This window comes from Ursus arctos, unplaced genomic scaffold (genome assembly GCF_023065955.2).
Source record: "Ursus arctos isolate Adak ecotype North America unplaced genomic scaffold, UrsArc2.0 scaffold_32, whole genome shotgun sequence".
Classification (NCBI taxonomy): domain Eukaryota; kingdom Metazoa; phylum Chordata; class Mammalia; order Carnivora; family Ursidae; genus Ursus; species Ursus arctos.
In genome coordinates, this window is record NW_026623008.1 from 26,790,378 (window position 1) to 26,812,824 (window position 22,447).

The following is a 22,447-nucleotide window of genomic DNA, read 5'->3' on the forward strand; positions in this document are numbered from 1 at the left end:
CCCCAGTAAGTATGTGTTTAAGAAATGAGTGATGGTGATCTACTAACCATTGGTGAAGCTCTTCCAGTTCTGAAGCCCAAGATTAAGAAATCATGGTGGTTGACTATTAGAGAACTACCAACTGTAGCTAGATGACATTGGGCAGATACTCTTTACTTATTACTTCCTGTAGTTTGGATTAGCACCAGTAACATGTAATACCACTGTCTTCTCAGATGTGTACAAGACAGGGAAAGCTTTCACAAGAATAGATAAGCAGGCCAGGGTGGCATAGAAAGCTCTGTTTAAGAAATAATACCTAACCTTTTCATCTTAAGGGCCTCTGGCATTTGTCCCCTTACAGGCCTTGTCTTATACCCAGAATACTTCTCTTTACATGTAGCAGATAATGGTATTATTCAGTTACGCATGAAGGAAGCTAGATTATAAAAACTGTAGGATTTGGCTTTTCTGTTTAAAAACTGTAGGATTTGGCTTTTCTCTTCTTGAGCATGTCTTTCAGTCAGACAGCCGTCAAATTGAAACTGCTCAATTCAGCAATGCTTTTTTTATATATATAAGTATGCATAAAGGGTAATTGTAACTCTGTAATTAATTAATTATGGAAACGGAACACAAGTCTCTGAATTTTTTTATGGAAACATTAACTCATACTATTTGTGTTTTTCTTTTTAGTTTCTGCCACTGCCTTCTACAAAGCACAACCTGTAATTCAGTTCATGTGTGAAGTTCTTGACATTCATAATATTGATGAGCAACCAAGACCTCTGACTGATTCTCATCGGGTAAAATTCACCAAAGAGATAAAAGGTGAATTAATTAGCGTTTGGAACAACTTAACTATAAAATGCATGAATATAACAAACTTTTATTGAAAAAAATTTTTAAGTCTATTCATATAACATCATCTGTAAAAATATAGATTATAAAATGTTACATTAAATTCATTGTCATTACATCTTAGCGTTTGAATGAAAGAAATGAATGAAAGTAATGAAATTAATATTGATACCAGCTAACTTTTCGTTAATACTTTGTTACTTACTAAAGGTATAAGAAGAATATCTCATGGAAAAATGTTTCTGTAATACTGTTAAAAGTAGGAAACTTATTCCAAAAATATTGTTATGTCAGAATTGGAGTCATTATTTTAACATATTCTAAAATAATGACTTATTTTTCTGAAATGATTGAATATTTTACTCCTTTGAAACGTTATGGATACAGGACTAGCCTGTTTCATGTGTTATTTTAGAGTTCGTTTTTTTGTGTACATTATATAGTTGAACATTGATCTTGTGTATTTTAGTAAGTAGCTAAAATCTGTACAGTGGTGTTGCATCCTAAGTATATTTTACTAACAAATTCATCTCTACGTGGTCTTCTAGAGAAAAAAGAAAAAGTAATTTTAATAGTGTTCTAAAATTTATATTGTATTTATTTCATCTTTATATAAAGGTACATTTCTATATACATGTACAGCTTCATATGCAAACCCATAAACACTGTACTCTATCAGTAATTTAAGGAATTTTTAAGAGTAATTTTGATTGTGTAAAATTCTTGCCTTGTTCACAGCTTAGAACCTAATCCTCAAGTAAGATGTGACTCCACTGTATTTAGTTCTTTATTTAGGCATGAAGAAGAATTAGATATTCTCTAATTAGAATGAGTAGTATAAATTCTATTTATATTAAGTGTTAAATCTTAAATAGTCAGAAATAGTTATTTAAGATTTTAACTCTTTGTTGCAGACAATTTTCAGCTTCTGGTTTGAATGAAACATTGCAGTTTGTTCACTGAACATCTTTCAGTTCCCCAAATCAGTTAGAATAGCTCAATACATCCTGCTTGCTCCAGTAATCATTCATTCTTTGCCATTCAATACCCAGGAGAGAGATAGTCACTGTTAATAAAACATTAAAAGGAAAATCCTTCCTGCTTTCAAAATGAGCATCCATTTATCTCAAGTTATTTAAATGCCAAAATAATAAAATGTTATATATTAGTGTATTGCAACCATACCATTGTCCTTTCATAGTCTGTATTAACTGCACAGTTAGCATTGTTGAGAGGTTAGTGCATTACCCACCATTAATGTGTGATCATCAAAATGCCATGGTTTCCAGTGGAGTTGCTGCTTAGTTACCACCTCTGATATCATGAAGTCACTTACATTATTTTGCGGTAACTATGCAATCAACTCATATCACCACTCTATCACAGAAAATACAAGATGTACAGAACAAGGATGCAACTGCTGCCCGAAGAGCATGGACTCGATCTTAACTTCAACTGCTCAGGGGCCCAAAGAAATGACTGAAAAAATGACTAGAAAGCATTATAAAGTTGATGTTATAGTGAAGGTAAAGCCAAGTTTATAGGTTAAATATTTGATTTATTAAAGCCAAAATTTTTTTTGGTTGGATGGAGGGTTTTGGGAGGGACCTGGGCAGAGAATTATCTAGTCCATTTTTTAAAATTTCAACTTTTGTTAAGCCCTGGGTTGGGTCAAATCCTTAGGCGCCTATGACCCTAGATTCGGGGTAGAAATATCTGAGTTGGATCTAACTGACCAACTGATGATTTTTTTCCCTCCATTCAAAGTTAAAAAGACTTTGTTGACTTTTTTTGGGGGGGAGGGGGTTTGTTGTTTTTTAAAAGAGAGTTCTTTGACATACACCATGTAATCCTACCATGGAAATTCAAGAGAGTCAGAGTTATGTGTTCTGTGCTATTTATTTGGGCTTAATTTTTAGCCAGCGTAAGGAATTTGATGATAAAACTGTTAAATAGTGATACAAAGTGTGCTGTAATGAATAGATTTCCTTCGTACGTTCATTTGGTTCCAGCTGAACTTTTATCTAAATATTTAATAGTAACTTTAGGGTGGTTCCTTTGTACAATTATTCATCATGGTTAAACAGAATATTGGAGGAAGTGTATAGTAAAAGTACCATATGTTTATAAAAGAACCGATTTATTTTTGGTAAAAACTTACTAAGTAGGCTATTAGAATCTTACTAATAATTTCTCTAATTCAGGGGAAGACTTGAAAACAAATTGTTAAGTGGTGTAGATAACAGAAAAATTTTTTTAAAACATAGTATTTCCGAACATAATATTTTTACATCCTGCTGCTTCATATTGTTACTTCATATTGCTTACTTCACATTTCCTTCTTTACGAGGCTTTCTTTAGATAATATTTTATTTTCTAGTCTCCTTTATAATATAGAGGCATAGTAAATGCTCTAGTGTGAAATTTTAGGTTTATAAAGGTAATTACTAAAAACTACTTACTACTGATTCAGTTAGGAGTACTTCTCAAGAAAAATCCATACCAATGTGGTACAGTGACACTATGTCCATTTAACATCTTAATTTGCGCTGATCTATCAGAAGAAAATATTACTGTGAATGAACTTTGTGTTTGGTACTACAGTTACTAATTAGATAATAAAATAAGTTACATTGTTGCAGGGCTCAACTTTGCCAATATTGATATTTTGGGCTGGATAATTCTTTGTTGTGGTCTGGGGTGGGAGGTAGTGCTGTCCCATGCATTGTAGAATATTTAGCACCATCCCTGGATCCAAGAATCCCTAAATCGAGCATGCATTAGATGCCAGTAACACCCCCCCCCCAGTCATGACAATTAAAAATGTCTCCAGACATTACCAAAGGTTCCTTGGAGGGCAAAGTTGCCTGTGGTTGAGAACCACTGCACAATAGGAATCACAAATATAATGGGGAAATAATGCAAAAGTAATACCATAGATACTATCAGGAAACTAAAAGCTGTCCTTCATCTACCCCTTTCTAGATTTTCTGCCTTAGGAGTCTAGGCCATAGTAATAGAGTTGCTTATCTATAAGCAGTGGCCACTGTGTCAGTTTGTTAACTCTTCTCTAGGTAGCTCCAGGATTGCACTGGCAAATACAGTAGTACCAGCCACATGTAGCTATTTAAATTAATTAAATTAAAATAAATTTTCACTTTCTTAGTCACACTAGCCACATTTAATGTGCTCCATAACACATATTGCTAGTGATTAGCACAGATATAGAACATTCCATCATCTCAGAAAGTTCTGTTGGACAGCACTGCTTGAGAAAATTAATCCCAGAAAATTTCACCAGTGGTTTAAAAGACCATTGTTTCACTTTCTAAAGCAGGCCAGGGATCTTCAAACTCCTATGGTCCATAGATGGACTGCAAGGATCCAGGAACATCTAAAATCATATGCTAAATTATGTGTATATGCAGTTTTCTGAGAGTTTATTGCCTCTATCAGATTCTCAAAGGGGTCAGTGATTCCATAAGAAGGTAGGGATCACCTGCTCTAAGAATTGTTTTGGTTGCATTTGATTTCTGATAGACAGTAGTAAGAAAGCTGTGTCACTATCTTATACTTCAAATAAATTGTCATTCTGCTTCTGTTAGAAGTGCCTGGAATTTTTTTCTTCCTGCTTTAAAAATCTTTGAAGGACTTCCTTCTTGAGATTCATGAAATTCTAATCTTCAGTCACTGTGTGATGACTGGGCTATTCAAATATCACATACTTTGAAAATTATAGACTGTGTTGAGAATTATTACAACTCCTCTTTCATTTCCTCCTTCCTTCTCCCAGCATAAATACCTAAATTTATTATAAACAGGGTTTTTTTTTTTTCAATTAATGGAGAACCTTGCCCCTTGTTCTATAGGCTTTGTAAATTTTATGATTGTGTTTTTTAATGTGTAGAACTTGATAGGATAGGGAAAAAATGTTTGGAGTTAGATCTGTCATGATTGTAATCCTTACTAATCCTTACTAGTAATGTTATTTATAAAATCCTTTATTAATATCACATTGCCTGTATCACAGATTTTCTGTCTGTTTAGAATTTGAGTTTGTATAGTAGTGAACAGGTTTAATAAATATTCGACATGTGACATTTTATAACCTCAGTTTTTCTTGTTGGGAACAGGTCTGAAGGTTGAAGTGACTCATTGTGGAACAATGAGACGGAAATACCGTGTTTGTAATGTAACAAGAAGGCCTGCCAGTCATCAAACGTAAGAAAAGCTGGTGTTTGTCAGAGCAGAGATTGATGTGAGGCAGCTTGCTCTAGTTAGTGGGTTGGGAATTTTGCTCACCATAATGAGATGAGAGTTGTTAATGTGTACTTTTTTTTTTCAGCTTTCCTTTACAGTTAGAAAACGGCCAAACTGTGGAGAGAACAGTAGCACAGTATTTCAGAGAAAAGTATACTCTTCAGCTGAAGTACCCACACCTTCCTTGTCTGCAAGTGGGGCAGGAACAGAAACATACCTACCTGCCACTAGAAGTAATGTGTTTAGGCTGTTTGTTAATATACTCTTGTTCATTATTCTTTTGGATTTTTTATGGCGTATAATTTACTTCATGCTCTCACATTTGTTTTGGAGATTGAACTGTTTTTAAATTTTATTTTAAAATTTTAATAATGAAAGAATATGGAAAATTTCATCCACAATCCTACCACTGTAAAGTAACAACTGTTAACATTTTGGTACAGTTCTTTTCAGCCTTTTTATCCAGTGTACATTTCACCCTGTTATAATCATACTGTAAAGCAGTATTGTTTACTACTTTTTTACTTAACATGATATTAAGAAGAAGCAGTTTAGTGAAGTAGATCTTAAAATTTTAATTTTGCATGTAATTGGCAATGAGAGTTAAAAAAAGATAAATACATCTAGTACAAAACTTTTTTCTGTTTGTAGGTATGTAATATCGTGGCAGGGCAACGGTGTATCAAGAAGCTAACAGACAATCAGACTTCCACTATGATCAAAGCAACAGCAAGATCTGCACCAGATAGACAAGAGGAAATTAGCAGATTGGTTAGTACTTGACCCTAGAAATGGAAATAAAAACATGTTAGGATGGGGGCTCCTGGGTGGCTCAGTCTGCCAAGCATCTGCCTTTAGCTCAGGTCAGGATCACAGTCCTGGGATGGAGCCCTGAGTCAGGCTCCCTGCTCAGCAAGGAGTCTCCTTCTCCCTCTCTCTCCACCACTCCCCCCATTCATGTTCTCTCTCTCTGCCAAATCAATAAATACAATCTTAAAAAAAAAAAAAGTTAGGATGAGCTACTGCTAAAGAGCCATGTCCTTATCAGCTCATACATTATTACCATTTCACAGACTATCAAAGTTAATCATGGGGATTAATGGGAGGGATCATGGAAGTCATCCAGTGGTGTTCTGGGGGTAAACCTTAATGGGTTCTATGAAAAGGATTAGATCCTTCTAATTTAACCCAAAGCTCTTTAATTAGATCCAGAGCAGATGCTCTCAGAACCAATGTTTCAGTTTAGTGAACTGGAACTTGATTACCTCCTGCCTAAAAGAGAAAGGGAAAAGGAAGAAAAGTTAACGTATTATGACTAGCAATAGTGAGTCTTAACCCTCAGTAGGATTGCTTAGCCCCCAGTATCTGATTGGTGACTAAATAGGATGAATAAAGAAATACGAGATTGCTCCAATCATGTAGGGTCTCTGAGCTGTATCATTGTTCTAAATGGATAGGAAGGAAGAGTATCAGTACCACTTTATAAAACTGGTAGAATAAGGCATAATGAAAAATAAAAGCCACCTGGATCTTATCTTACTCTCTTTTTGAATACCATTTGTATTGTGCAAGTGAAGAGAAAGAAATCTAGAAATAGGAATATTACTTTGGGTAATAGTGAAGATTGTTGTAAAAGGGTTACAGAACCGGCCCTTTTATTCTATAAGTCAATTACAGGGAAAAAGCCTTTTTCCCCGTATGGTTTTATAAAGAGTAAATAAAAGTTATTACATGATATTTAATTAGGAGAATATGGGTTGGTTTTCATCATGGATTTTTTTCTGATCTATTACAACATAATTTTAAACCCTTTAAGAGGCTAAACCTCTCTACTATCTCTACTTCTAACTCATTTATTATAACTTTTCTTCTGAAGAAATAATATCCTACCATGGCTAAAAGCACAGGCTTTGGAATTCTAACAACTCTGGGTCCAAAGTCTATCTTCTGCGCTTACTTACTGTTACTATTATGTTATTACAATCATAGCACCCAGAAGACTAGTGCAGTGATGTAGAGTGGGAACTCCAGAAGCAGGACATACATGGTTTCAGATTCTGTGTCACTTGCTTGGCTAGATGCTTTTTAGGCCAGTCATTTAACTTTACTAAGTTTTAGATTTATCCTCTGTAAAGATTATAAAAGACCTTCTTTTATAGTTACTGTGGAAATTAACTACAAAACTTAAACACCAAGCATATCACGCAGCAAGTTTTTATTTAGAGTAGTTGTTACTCTTTGTAACTCCCTATGAAGATACACTAAAACACACCAGAAATGAAAGGCGTTTAAGCTTAAAGAATCGTTAATGCCTAACCTTAGAAAACAACCATTCCTGCTTATTGTGGGAAGATTCTTTTTACATATTTAGATTATAGTTTTTTTTAATGGATTGTCAAACACTTGAGCACCACCTTCATTTTGTAACCTCATTTGACTTTTACTCTGAGACCAAGTAAATATGTTTTGAAAAACGCAGTTACTATAGCATACTATAAACATGAATTATATTCTGAGGTCCAGGTCTATACTGAATTAAAATAAGTTCTTTTTTTTTTTTTTTTTTTTTTGAAGATTTTATCTATTTATTTGTCAGAGCGCGAGAGAGAGCACAAGCAGAGGGGAGCAGCAGGCAGAGGGAGAAGCAGGCTCCCCGCCAAGCAAGGAGCCCGATGTGGGACTCGATCCCAGGACCCTGGGATCATGACCTGAGCCGAAGGCAAACGCTTAAGCGACTGAGCCACCCAGGCATCCCAAAATAAATTCTTTATCAACCAGTATTGCACTGTATGTTAACTAACAAAATTTAAATTAAAAAATTGTTTATCTTTATAACTACAGATATATTAGGTAAAAATTATCATCTGTATCATTTTGGCTTTTTTATCTGTCTGAAATGTATCACATTAAGTAAATTTTATAATATGGCACTTTTTATCTGAAAATATTCAAGTAATTTTATATAAGTTGTAGATCAAGTAATTAGAAAAAAAAGCCTTAAGATCATCAATATCTGCTATCAAACTCTGTAAAATAAATTTTAATAATATATGTCTGGATCTTCTAATTAGAAGTTCTTAACATTTTTTGGGTCAGGAATTCTCTTCTCTTGTAATCTTTCGGCCACCCTCTCCAAAATGCATTAGGTTGAATCATATAAAATTGGCATCTTCATGGATTGTAAATAGTTGAAATTTCTTATTATTCAACCTGATACATTTAAATTTCTGTAAATTACCAAAAGGTTCACAAACTTCCTACAGTCCATTCATGATCTGTCATCCCAGGTTAAGATTCCCTGTCCTATAGTTAGGGCATCATTGACTAGATCCAAAACATTGTGGACACAGTGAAGAAAAGAAAGTGGAGGTTTCTAATGAATGAAGCAGGGGGTTGGGGGAAATTCTGAAAGTAACTATGAATTTTTTTCTGCTAGGTAAGAAGTGCAAATTATGAAACAGATCCATTTGTTCAGGAGTTTCAATTTAAGGTTCGGGATGAAATGGCTCACGTAACCGGACGTGTCCTTCCAGCACCTATGCTACAGTATGGAGGACGGGTAAAACCTCTTGATAGTTTTTTAATTATAAACATACAGTTTCTATATAAAGAGAAGAGCATCCTAGCTAAGTCTGAGTTTTGGAAAGTGGTTTTTTTTGCTCCAACAATACTTCTTTGTTTCAAGGCATCTTTGCTTGAGTTTACAATTTTTGGTTTGTACAAAAAAAAATATAAGTAATATTGATTTAGAGCAGTGTATTATATGTAGATTATCAGGTATTTATCAGTTCAGTAATTTGAAATATTTTTCTTTTCAGCTCAATGAAATACATTTTATGTTAAGTGTTTCTTCTTTTTTGCCTTATTTCTCTTTCTCCTTTTTCTGTAGAATCGGACAGTAGCAACACCAAGCCATGGAGTATGGGACATGCGGGGGAAGCAATTTCACACAGGAGTTGAGATAAAAATGTGGGCTATAGCTTGTTTTGCCACACAGAGGCAGTGCAGAGAAGAAATACTGAAGTAAGGCATGTCATTAGTTTGGTTTGGAGAACTTTTTGTGTTTCAATTTTGTGTTTCAACTTTAAACTACTCAGCTAATGTTCTAACCAGTGTTGCCTCAATATGGAATATATGTAATCACTGAACATTTGAAAATGTTTCTTCTCAATAGTTTGATGGAGATTTCTGAATTTTTTAGTAAAGTCATTGATTCATTCTTCTAGGCATCCTAACAGTCTAGCTCATGTGGTATAGGAGCCTCATTGGCTTTTGATGGCAAATAGGTTTATTCCCAGCCTTGCCAATTCCTAGCTTTATTACCATGAATAATTTATTTAATTTCATTATGCTTCAGTGTTTTACCTTTTTAGAGAGAACAATACCTATCTCTTGGGTGAGGATTAAAGAAGGTCCTTATGTCTCAATTGAGCTCCTTGAAAGAGTGACTTAACTCTTCATTTTCACTTCTTTACTTCCGAAAATTTGGCCTCCATCTCCACCACTTTCCCTGTTCTCCAGATTCTTTTCCTCAGCATGTAAGTGCTCAGTAATCTTCTGTTGAAATTTGAAACAAACAAAAAATTTGTCAATTTTCAATTTACCTAACTTATTTCAGGCTTGCAGGCTTCTGTTTTCTCACCCTCTGAAATCCTCGTGCTCTGCTGAAACTAGTGTCTGCAAGATCTCCAACATCTTTGTGCTTATCAATTCTAATGGTCTTTCCTCAGCCATTATTTTTCTCAGAATTTGTGCATCATTAAATACAGTTGACTACTTTCTTAACATTCTCTCCATTCTTGCCTTTCTGGTTCCTTTTTATCACTTGGGCTTCTCTTCTCTGTCTCCTCTCCTTGGGACCCTCAAGTCTTTGAGACTTTGGCAGTCGCAAAGGCTTCTGCTGTCATTCTTATTTGAGGAGCCATGCTGTCATGAAATATAAGTACTGCCTCCACTTGTGACTACTCCCCCCCAAAAAAACTTTCAGGCTTCTCTTAACAAAGAATAACAATAAAAATCAGTAGGACATTGAAAATCTTTCACTTGCCTCTTAAGCCCCTGCTCCATTTTCCTATAATCTGGACAAAGAAACTGAAGCATTGTGTTCCCTCTGTCTCTGGTGTTTCTTTTTTTTTCTCTTTCCAATCATACTGCTCTTTACTGAAAATCCTCCTTCCTATCCCTACTTCTCTAAATAATACCCAATCTTCTGTGATTTGTGATGCTGGAAATAATCTGTCTTAACTCTAAACATACTAGTTTATCACTGTCTTCTCTATTTGCTCTTGTCACTTTCTGCATAAAATACAATTGTACTGTGATTATTTGTGTAAATTTATCTCTCCTCTAAAATCTAATTTTCTTAAGAAAATGATTATTGTCTAAATCTCCACTAAGAGATCCTATAAAGTATGCCCATAATGAATAGTTCTTGAAAGATACAGAGGCCAATTTACCAACCAGGCCAATTCAGAATTAGCCTTACCTTCTTCATATGAGAAATAAACTTTTTCTATTTAATTCTGTTCACTTTTTTTTATTAGCTCCAAATTTCTAAATGTATATCTTAAGGTTCACTTAATACACATTTTTCTCCAGAGTTTTTATCCCCGTTTTCAAATAAAATGTCATAAGGACGGTTTACTACAATGCTATGATCATCTTACTTGAGCTCCAAGAGGCTTAAGAAAATATCTCCAATTGTTTTTCAAGCTTAGAGTTATTCTTTTCATTTTACATTTGTATTTATGGCTTGATAGAATTTTCATAATCTTTCAGTTTGTGGTTCTTATTCACGCTGACTGAAAATATCCAACTTCATACTTCTTGAATTAAACACTAATAAGGAAAAGGAGAAGGGGATTCCTACAAACTTCATCTCTCAGGGAATGAGTGTTTTTGAGCAAAGATAACTCAGATCCTTGACTTAGGACCTTATTTGTTTTAAAAAGAAGTAAAGTGATTGTTCAGTCATGATGTCATTACTCACTCATCTTAGGCTAAATGAAGAATTTTGTTTAAATATGGAATGATTAGTCTTCTGTTGTTTTTAGTGTGGCTAAAAGTACATTGAAGTGCTGCCTGCCTCATTTGTTTTTAAATGTGGTCTTCATATTTTTTTTGGTAATCTTTTCTGAGAATATAGTCTTTCCTGCCATCCTAGTTTCAGATACATAATATTGTGGAAGGAAATTCTGGACTAGATCATACTTCTGACTCTACCATTTATCTAACCATTTGATATTGGTCAGATACTTAATGTCCCTGAAACTGTTTCCTGATCTATAAAATGGGAATAATACCTCACCTACCAGCTTCTTATGAATGTCATCATGATCAAATTAGAAAATGTACAGTAGATTAAATTTATGAAGCTCTTACCATGTCTTGGGCAGTGTTGCTAAGTTCATGTATTATGTCATTTAATATTGACACCAACCCTAAAATGGAAGTAATCGTCTTACAGATGAGAGAAAAATTTTGTCTACAATTTCACTGCTACTAAGTAACAAAACTAGGATTGAAACCTGTCATGCTAACTCTGGAACTGAACCCTTAACCAGCATACTAATCTATTACTAATGCCCTTTGTAAACTACAGAATGCCACATAATTATATAACAGTGTTCCTAGTTTGCACAATAGATTACTGACCCACCACCGCCTTTCATATCAGTAGTCTCAGTGACCTCTTCATATATGGATCACATAAATCTTTGCTTCATTCTCCATTCACTTCTCAAACTTTCCATTCCACTTTGTAGGTGTGGCCACTTTGTAGGTGAGGATGACTAGAAAAAGGATTTAGTTTTAGTGATTTCTCTTCCTAGGGGTTTCACGGACCAGCTGCGTAAGATTTCTAAAGATGCAGGGATGCCCATCCAGGGCCAGCCTTGCTTCTGCAAATATGCGCAGGGGGCAGACAGCGTGGAGCCCATGTTCCGGCATCTCAAGAACACCTACTCTGGGCTACAGCTCATTATCGTCATCCTGCCAGGAAAGACGCCAGTGTATGGTAAGAATATCTTAAGATTGCATTTTTCCTCAAGTCCTTGGTATTCCTTTTTTAAGAATTTTGCTAAAACATGGGGCGCCTGGGTGGCACAGCGGTTAAGCGTCTGCCTTCGGCTCAGGGCGTGATCCCCGCATTATGGGATCGAGCCCCACATCAGGCTCCTCCGCTATGAGCCTGCTTCTTCCTCTCCCACTCCCCCTGCTTGTGTTCCCTCTCTCGCTGGCTGTCTCTCTCTGTCGAATAAATAAATAAAATCTTTAAAAAAAAAAAAAAAGAATTTTGCTAAAACATATCCTAAAACTTTGAAACATTAAAACATATTTTAATAGCTACAGTATTTAAAACCATGTGTGGTTACTTTAAAAAGACAAATCAGTAGAGCAAATTAAATAGTCCAAGAAGAGACCCTGTGCAAAGAATTTTAGTAAAGGCGGCGTCACAAAACAGTGGTTAAAGAAAGAATTATTTCTTTAAAATTGCATTAAGAGGGGCACCTGGATGGCTCAGTCGGTTAAGCGTCTGCCTTCGGCTCTGGTCATGATCTCAGGGTCCTAGAATTGAGCCCCATATCAGCCTCAGGCTCCCTGCTCAGCGGGGAGCCTGCTTTTCCCTCTCTCTCTGCTTCTCCTCCCTCTGCTCCTCCCTGTGCTCATGCTCTCTCTCACTATCTCTGTCTCTCTCTCAAATAAATAAATAAAATCTTTTTTTTTTAATGGCATTAAGATAACTTGAGTATCAATATAATGTGGTTAAAAGCACTCAGTTAAGCATCCGGCTCTTGTTATGATCTCAGGGTCATGGGATTGAGCCACGTGTTGGGCTCTGGTCTCAGCAAGAAGTCTGCCTGAGATTCTCTCTCTCCCTCTCCCCCTCACCTGTTCTCACTATTGTACTCTCTCTCTCAAATAAATAAATCTTTGAGGGTGGGGGGGAAAAGCATAGGCTCTGGAGTCAGACAATTCCGCTTAAGACCCAAGTTCTGCCAGATATACTAACTGTATGATCTAGCTGAATTACTTAACCACACTAGGCTTTAGTTTTCTCATCTTTGAAATTGGGATAATGGGGCGCCTGGGTGGCTCAGTCCTTAAGCGTCTGCCTTCACCTCAGGTCATGATCCCAGGGTCTGGGATTGAGCCCCATTATCAGGTTCCCTGCTCAGCAGGGAGCCTGCTTCTCCCTTTCCCACTCCCCCTGCTTGTGTTCCCTCTCTTGCCGTCTCTCTCTCTCTGTCAAATAAATAAAATTTTTAAAGAGAAAGAAAGAAAGAAAAGAAAGAAAGAAAGAAAAAGGAAGAAAAGAAAGAAAGAGAAAGAAACTAAAAATAACTAACCTATAGAGGGTAGTTGTAAGGATGAAATAAATTCACATATATAAGCAGGGCCTAGAATAGCACCTGTTATATAGTGAATACTCAATAAATGGTAGCTATTACTTTTGTAAACAAAGTTTAGTGAGATTAATAAGTTAAACATAAATCATTGAATTGTAATAAAATACAAACAAAGCATAATTTCCAATCTACTGAACGGAGTATAATCATTTAAGTTTAGAAATGATCGAATAGTTCACAAAAGAAAATTGTTAGATTTATTGCATAAAAATTCAGTTTTCTGTATGTCACAAATATATAACTAAAATTGAAAGGAAAATAAATAAATAAATAAATAAATAAATAAATAAATAAATAGAAACCAGTAGAATCTAAAAAATATTTGCAGCAAATGCAGACAACAAAGGGCTAGTTTATCATTAAAATATCTGTATAGATCTATTATTGTGATCGAAGAAAAAATCCTTACATTGTTTTAGATTAACGAGCAAAGAATATGAACCAAAATTTCTCAAGGAAAAACAAAATCAGTAAATATATAGAAAGTGTTGGTTTTCACTAATAGGTAAAGAAACTTCAAGGAAATAAGAGGAAAAATTTTATGTTACTAAATTAGCAAATGTATTTAAATATTATAATATTTAGCCCTTGTGAGGATGCAGTGAATCTAGAATTTTAATATATTGCTGATGGCAATATTCTTTTTAATATTTTATTTATTTGACAGAGAAAGAGAAAGCACAAGCAGGGGGAGCAGCATGCAGAGGTAGAGGGAGAAGCAAGCTCCCTACTGAGTAAGGAGCCTAATGCGGGGCTTGATCCCAGGACTCTGGGATCATGACCTGAGCCAAAGTCAGATGCTTAACTGAGCCACCCAGGCGCCCCAATATAAAATTTTTTTTGTGATTTTATTTATTTGAGAGAGAATGCACATGCACACAAGCCGGGTGGGAGGAGGGAGAAGAAGAAATCTCAAGCCAGACTCCGTGCTGATTGTGGAGCCCAGTGTGGGGGCTCGATCTCATGACTGTGAGATCATGACCTGAGCCAAAATTAAGAGTCTGGTGCTTAACTTACTCAGCCACGCAAGCACCCCAGCAGAATTAATTGATAATATCCTTTTTATCAAAAGTATAAATGTGTTTTTAGTCTGTGATTTAGTATTTCCAATTACAGAAAGGTGTTCAATGGAAAGAATTCATAATGGAGAAAAATCTGTATGTACAAATTTTCATTAATGGTATCTGTGATATTAAAAATCTATTAACTGGTTTTAAACAATAGTAAGTTACAGTATGTTGATGAAATAGTATACAGTGATTATATGATAGTTATACTGATAGTTATACCGATTATAATGATAGTTATAAAATTCAAAAGATGTTTTTAAAGCTGTGATAAAATACAGAAGGTTTTAAACTCAAAGAATTTGTAAATCAGTAAGGAAAGGACAAACAACTCAACTGAAAAATAGACAATGACATAAAACAGAAAAACAAATGGTCCATTATCTTATGAAAAGATGTTTAGAGGCACCTGGGTGGCTCAGTTGGTTAAGCGTCTGCCTTCGCCCCAGGATTCTGGGATCAAACCCCACATTGGGCTCCCTGCTCAGCAGGGAGCCTGCTTCTCCCCCCCCCCAATCAATCAATCAATCAATCAATCTTTTTTTAAAAGGGTGCTTAACCTCATTAGTCTTTAAGCTAATATGAACTAGACTAAGTTGTTTTTGTTGTTGTTTTTTGTTTTCTTTAAAGAGAGCACACACACGTGCCAGGATGAGGGGTAGAGGGAGAGAGAGAATCTTAAGCAGGCTCCACACCCAGCGTGGAGCTAGATGCGGGACTCAATCTCACAACCCTGAGATTATGACGTGAGCCGAAATCAAGAGTCTGACGCTTAACTGACTGAACCACCCAGGCCCTCCTAGAATAAGTTAGTTTTTACTAACAATCATAATACCCATTTTGGCAAATAAATAGAGACTCTCATACTCTGTTCATGGGTGTGAAAGCTGGTATTACCATAGCCTCCAAACTGGTGTTCTTGCCTGCATTTCCTGTAGTTCTTTTTCAGTCCATTCTCTGCACTGCTTCCAGAGTGATTTTTTTTAGTTACTCAATTTTATTTTTTAAAAGTTTTAGATTGGGGTGCCTGGGTGGCTCAGTCAGTTAAGTGTCTGCTTTCGGCTCAGGTCATGATCCCAGGGTCCTGGGATCAAGCCCTGCATGGGGCTCCATGCTCGGCGGGGTGCCTGCTTCTCCCTCTTCCTCTGCTCCCCCTGCTTGTGCTCTCTCTCCCTCTGGTGTCAAATAAATAAATAAAATCTTTAAAAAATAAAAGTTTTAGATTTACAGAAAAATTAAGCTGATCGCATAGAGTTCCTACATGCTTACCCCTTCTCCTGCCCACAGTTTTCCGTGTTACTAACATCTTGTATTGTGTGGTTCGCTTAATGAACCAGTACTGATAAATTATTATGTTGTCCACAGTATACATTAAGATTCACTCTTTGTGTTGTACAGATCTGTGGGTTTTGATAAATGTATAACATCATGTATGTACAGTATCATAAAGGATAGTTTCACTGCTCTAAAAATCCCCTGTGCTCCACCTATTCATCCCTCCCTCCCTCTCTCAAAACCCTGACAACCCCTCGCCTTTTTATGTCTCTACAGTTTTGCTTTTTCTAAGATGTTGTAGAGTTGGAGTCATACAGTATGTACCTTTTTCTAATTGGCTTCTTTCACTTAGCAATGCATTTAAGGTTCCTCCATGTCTTTTCGTGACTTGATAAGTCATTTTCTTTTTACTGCTAATATTCCATTGTATGGTTGTACCACAGTTTGTTATCCATTCACCTATTTTTTTACCTTGCTTCCAGTTTTTGGCAATTATGAGTACTGCTGCTATAAACATTCATATATAGGTTTTTGGGTAGGCATAAGTTTCCAACTGACTTTAGTAAATAAGCAGGAGCTCAAATGCTTCATCAAATGGTAAGACTGCCAAATTTTCTTCCAAAATGGCTGTACCAGCACGCCTGGCTGGCTCAGTCAGAAGAGCATGAGACTCTTGATCCCTGGGTTGTGAGTTCAAGCCCCACATGGGGTGTAGAGATTACTTAAATAATTAAACTTTTTAAAAATTTCTGTACCATTTTGTATTCCCACCAGTAACAAATGAGTGTTCCCTGTCGTACTGCATCCTCGTCAACGTTTGGTATTATCAGATTTTTGGATTTCAGCCATTCTGATAAGTGTATGGTGTATCTTGTTTTAATTTGCAATTCCCTAATGACTCAAAATGTTGAGCATCTTTTCATATTCTTATTTGCTGTCTGTATTTCTTCTTTAGTAAAGTGCCTATTCCAGACTTTTGCCCACTTTTACGTTGGGGGAGTTTTCTTATTTTTCAGTTTTAAGAGTTCTTTGCATATTTTGGTTTCAAGTTCTTTATCATATATGTATTTTGCATATATTTTCTCCCAGTCTGTGGCCTGTCTTTTCATTCTCTTAACAGTTTCTGATGTTAATAAAGACCAAACATCTGGGGCGCCTGGGTGGCTCAGTCGTTAAGCGTCTGCCTTCGGCTCAGGGCGTGATCCCGGCATTCTGGGATCGAGCCCCACATCAGGCTTCTCCGATGGGAGCCTGCTTCTTCCTCTCCCACTCCCCCTGCTTGTGTTCCCTCTCTCGCTGGCCGTCTCTATGTCAAATAAATAAATAAATAAATCTTTAAAAAAAAAATAAAGACCAAACATCTTTAAGTCCAACTCATTAATTTTTTCTTTCACAGATCTTGTTTTGGGGGTTATAATTAGAAACTCATTGCCAAACCCAAGGTCACCTGAGTTTTCTTCTGTATTACTTTCTGGTGGTTTTATAGTTTTGTTTTTACATACAGGTTTATAACCCATTTTGAGTTAATTTTTGTGGAAGATGTTAATTTTTGTGAAAGATGTAAGGTCTGTGTCTAAATTCATTTTTTTGCATGTGGCTGCTTTTTCCAGTACCATTTGTTGAGAGGCTGTCTTTCTCCATTAAATTGCCTTTGCTACTTTGTCAAAGATTAATTAACTGTATTTGTGTGAGTCTGTTTCTGGGTTCTTTATTTTGTTCGATTGGTCTGTATGTCTGTTAATTTGCTAATACTACACTCTCTTGATTAATGTGGCTTTCTAGTAAGTCTTGACATCAGGTAGTGTCAGTTCTCTGACTTTGTTCTTCACTATTGTGTTAGCTATTCTAGGTCTTTTGCCTCTCTATGTAAACTTTGGAACGATTTTGCAATATCCACAAGATAACTTGCTGAGATTTTTATTGGCTTTACATTGAATCTATCAGTCAGGCTGGGAAGAATTGACATCTTAACAATGTTAAATATTCCTGTGCTTGAAGGTGGACTGTCTCTCTGTTTAGAGCTTCTTTGATTTCTTCTATCAAAGTTTTCTAGTTTTTTATAGATCCTGTACACATTTTGTTAGATTTATACCTAAGTATATCTTTTTTTTTTCTTTTGGTACTAATATAAATGGTACTGTGTTTTTCATTTTAAATTCCAGTTGTTTATTTTTGGTATTTAGGAAAGCAGTTGACTTTTGTATATTTACTTTGTATCATGCAACCCTTACTAGTTCCATGTATCATGTAGTTTCTAGTTCCAGGAGGCTTTTTAAAAATTCTTTTGGAGGGGCACCTGGGTGGCTCAGTTGTTAAGCGTCTGCCTTTGGTTCAGGGCGTGATCCCGGAGTCCTGGGATCGAGCCCCACATCAGGCTCCTCTGCTGGAAGCCTGCTTCTTCCTGTCCCACTCCCCCTGCCTGTGTTCCCTCTCTTGCTGGCTGTCTCTCTGTCAAATAAATAAATAAAATCTTTAAAAAAAAAAAATTCTTTTGGATTTTTCTACCTAGACAGTCATGTACTCTGTGAACAGTTTTGTTTCTTCCTTCCCAGTCTGTATACTTTTAGGTCCTTTTCCTTTTGTTAGCTAGGAGTTAACAGTATGATGTTAAAAAAAAAAAAAAAAAACAGTATGATGTTGAATAGGAGTGGGGAGAGGAGACATCCTTGCATTCTTCCTGATTTTAAGGGGAAAGAATCTAGTTTCTCAGCAGTATGAATGATGTTAGCTATAGGTTTTTTGTACTTTTTTTTTTTTTTTTTACCGAGTTGGGGAAGATCCCCTCTAATCCTACTTTGCTGAGAGTTTTTATCATGAATGCATGATGGAGTTTGTCAGATGCTTTCTTTGTATCTACCAATATGATCATGATTTTTCTTTCTTAGACACTTAATGTGATCAGTTGCATTAATTGATTTTCACATGCTAAATCCCACTTGGTCATGGTGTATAATTACTATACGTTGTTGGATTCAATTTGCTAATACGTTGAGGATTTTTACATGTATGTTTATTAAAGATATCAACCTGTAGCTTTCCTTTCTTGTAATGTGTATATCTGGTTTTGGTATTAGGGTAATGTTGGCCTCAAAATAAGTTAGAAAATATTCCCTCTGCTTCTGTTTTCTAGAAGTTATTGTAGAGAATTTGGTATCATTTCTTATTTAAATGCTTGGGAGAATTCATCAGTGAAACCATCTGGGCCTGGTATTCTCTTTTTGGAAGGTTCTTAATTATTGATTAAAAAATTATTGATTCAATAATTCAGTAAAAACATGGAGCTTGAACTCATGACCCTGAGATCAAGACCTGAGCTGAGATCAAGAGTCAGCCACCTCCCCAACTGAGCCACTCAGGCACCCCTGATTCAATTTCTTCAAAAGAAACAGGCCCATTCAGACTTTCTATTTCTTCTTTGTGAGTTTTGGTAGTGTCATTCAAGGAATTGTTCCACTTCATATAAGTTATCAAATTTGTGGGCCTATCGTTCATAATATTCTTTTATTATCCTTTAAATGCCCATGGGACCAATAGTGATGACCTTTTTTTCACTTCTAATATTAGTAATTCATATCGTCTATTTTTTTTTCCCTTAGTCTGGCTGGATGTTTATCAATTTCGATGATATTTTCAAATAACCAACTTTTTGGTTTCATTGATTATTGATTTCTTATTTTCTGTTTCATTGACTTCTGCTGATTATTAGTATTTCTTTCCTTTTGCTTGTTCCAGGTCTGTTTTTCTTTCTCTATTTTCCTAAGGTAAAAACATAGATTATTGATTTTAGATCTTTCTTCTTTTCTAATATAGTGAATTCAATACCATAAATTTCCTTCTAAGCCCTGCTTTCACTGCATCCCCCACACACACAAAAAAAAATTGTTTTCTTAAGTAAGCTCTACACCCAACATGGGGCTCAAACTCATGACCCTGAGATCAAGAGTCACATGCTCTACCAAGTCAGCCAGGCACCCTGTATCCTACAAAATTTTGATAAATTGTGTTCCATTTCCATTTAGTTCAAAATATTGTTAAATTTCTCAAGACTTCTTTGATCCATATGTTACACAGAATTATGTTAATATACAAATATATTGGGATTTCCCATCTGTCTTTCTATTATTGATTTCTAGTTTAATTCCATTGTGGTCTGAGACCATACTCTGTATGATTTCTGTTCTTTTAAATTTGTTAAGGTATGTTTTTGGACCATAATGTGGTCTATCTTGATGAATATTCCATGTAAGTTTGAGAAGAATGTGTGTTCTTGCTATTATTGAATGAAGTATTTTATAAATGTCTTTTAGATTCAGTTAATTGATGGTGCTGTTCAAGTCAACTGTATCTATTTTTTTTTACAGCAGCTGCACCATTTTGCATTCCTACCAGTAATGTACAAAGGTTCCAGTGTTTCCGTATCCTAGCAACACTTATTTTCTTTTGTTTTTTCGTTTTGATAATAACCATCCTAATGGGTGTGAAGTGGTATCTCCTTGTGGTTTTGATTTCCATTTCTTAATTAGTGATGTGGAGCATCTTCTCATGTGCCTATTAACCATTTGTATATCTTCTTCAGAGACATTGTATATTTAGAGCCTCACACAGTACTAGCATGTATTAGGTGCATATTAAATATTTGTTGAATGAATGAATGAACAAACCTTTCTGGAGGGCAATTTGTCAGTATCTACAAAAACATTAAATATATATACCTCTGGTCCCTGAATTCTACTTTAGAAATTTATCCTAAAGCTATAGTTATATAACCAAACAAAAATAAGTATACAAGGATATTATTTGTAGCATTGTTTGAAATAATGAAAACCTGGGGGCACCTGGGTGGCTCAGTCAGTTAAGCGTCTGCCTTCGACTCAGGTCATGATCCCGGGATCCTGGGATTGAGCCCCACATCGGACTCCCTGCTCAGTGGGAAGCCTGCTTGTCCCTCTCCCACTCCCCTTGCTTGTTTTCCATCTCTCGCTTTCTTTGTCAAATAAATAAAATCTTAAAACAAAACAAAAAAAAACAATGAAAACCTGGAACAGGCTTAAAATCTATCAGTGTATGACTGGTTAGCTAAAATGGCATTTAAAAACAGACTAACTGCTATTGCTACGAATAAGAGCAACTTACATATTAAGATTCAGAACATACTGTATTATTGAGTGAAAATGACAATTTGCAAAATAGAATGCAGCTTTGGTTTTAAAATGTTTTCCATGTGTTTTATAAGAAAAAAGGTATGTATACTGAACTCTTTATGGTAGTTATAATGGCAAAGAGGAGGAAAGTTATAGGGGCCTTTTATTCTGTACACTGTAAAGACTATATTTTTAAATTAGAAGTTGGAAAATAAGATTGAAAGTTATAAGTATACTATGCGTATAATTGCATTAAAATAATATAAATGAGAAAATTACTGGAAGAAATTGCAATAAAATGCTAACAAGGGATTATGTGTATTTTTGTTTCTGGTTTTCCGGTTATTATAGCTATGCTGTTTTTATGATGACAAAAATATACTTTCATATCTAAAGAATAAAACAACTGGGAAAATTATCACTAAATGTTAAGCTGATCTTCAAGGCAGTATACTTTAAATTTTAACAGCATTATTTTAGTATTGTTACAATTTTTAGTGTCCTGTAATATGATGGTGTATTTCAAGGGGGGAAATATCGTAGCTTAATTTTCAATAAAGTTTGACCTTTTTTCTAACTAGAGGTATTTGCATTTGTTCCATAGCGGAAGTGAAACGTGTAGGAGATACACTTTTGGGTATGGCCACGCAGTGTGTCCAAGTCAAGAATGTAATAAAAACATCTCCTCAAACTCTCTCAAACCTGTGCCTAAAGATAAATGTTAAACTCGGAGGGATCAATAATATTCTTGTACCTCATCAAAGGTAAGATAAGCTAATCACTTAATTAAATTTTAATTATTTTCCATATCCTAATTTTTCTGTATATTGCCATATCTAAGATTAGTGTAAGAGACAGTCTTGATGATTCTTGCTATGGAGGATAAGTAAACATTTTAGAAAAGAATTTCAGGCAAGATTAAGCGAATCCCTCGTGAACATCTCCTCCCACCTCCATTTTTATTTAGTATATGCAGAGAACCTCCTGCCTAGCTAGAAACTATTGAGAGCTTTATTTATTTCTCTGGAGAGCTCCTCTTAACAAAGTTTCTCATTATTTGATCGTCATCTTCAACCTGAGTGAGGCTGCTCGCTCACCTAGCAAGTAAGAAAAGAAGGGAGGGTCTTGGGTGGGACATATGAATTAAGTACATCAGGTAAGTAAGCCATATCAATCCCTGCTGCAGTCAGTGGGACAATAGGTTTTACTGTTGAATCTCCTTCATGTCTAAGAGCTCTTAGCAAGTGTGACATAATGATAGAAACAGGTGCTGGGGAAGAGGTTGTTATTTGAAGAATTGGACAATAGGTTTCCTTTTAGTAGTTGAAGGAACTAGGGCTTTAAAAAGTTAAATATTTTGACCAGTGTGCACCACAAGTAAGCGTTAGAATAAGGATAGACTCGTGTATTTAACACAAAATCCCTTTTTTTCCTGTTTTTCCTCTACTTCCTGTTC

At 35.5% G+C, this 22,447-nt stretch overlaps 1 protein-coding gene across 7 annotated transcripts in view; it reads left to right on the top strand.

Annotated features, from left to right (window-relative positions):
* AGO3 (argonaute RISC catalytic component 3) overlaps positions 1 to 22,447 on the top strand; it is a 127,999-nt gene that overhangs the window by 73,855 nt on the left and 31,697 nt on the right. For all 7 annotated transcript variants that reach the window (XM_044390538.3, XM_044390539.3, XM_044390540.3 and 4 more), the window contains 8 exons: positions 676 to 810; positions 4,974 to 5,061; positions 5,186 to 5,333; positions 5,752 to 5,871; positions 8,537 to 8,659; positions 8,990 to 9,123; positions 11,931 to 12,115; positions 21,596 to 21,755. In XM_044390538.3, coding sequence (XP_044246473.1) covers positions 676 to 810; positions 4,974 to 5,061; positions 5,186 to 5,333; positions 5,752 to 5,871; positions 8,537 to 8,659; positions 8,990 to 9,123; positions 11,931 to 12,115; positions 21,596 to 21,755 — 1,093 coding nt within the window. The remainder of the gene's footprint in view (positions 1 to 675; positions 811 to 4,973; positions 5,062 to 5,185; positions 5,334 to 5,751; positions 5,872 to 8,536; positions 8,660 to 8,989; positions 9,124 to 11,930; positions 12,116 to 21,595; positions 21,756 to 22,447) is intronic.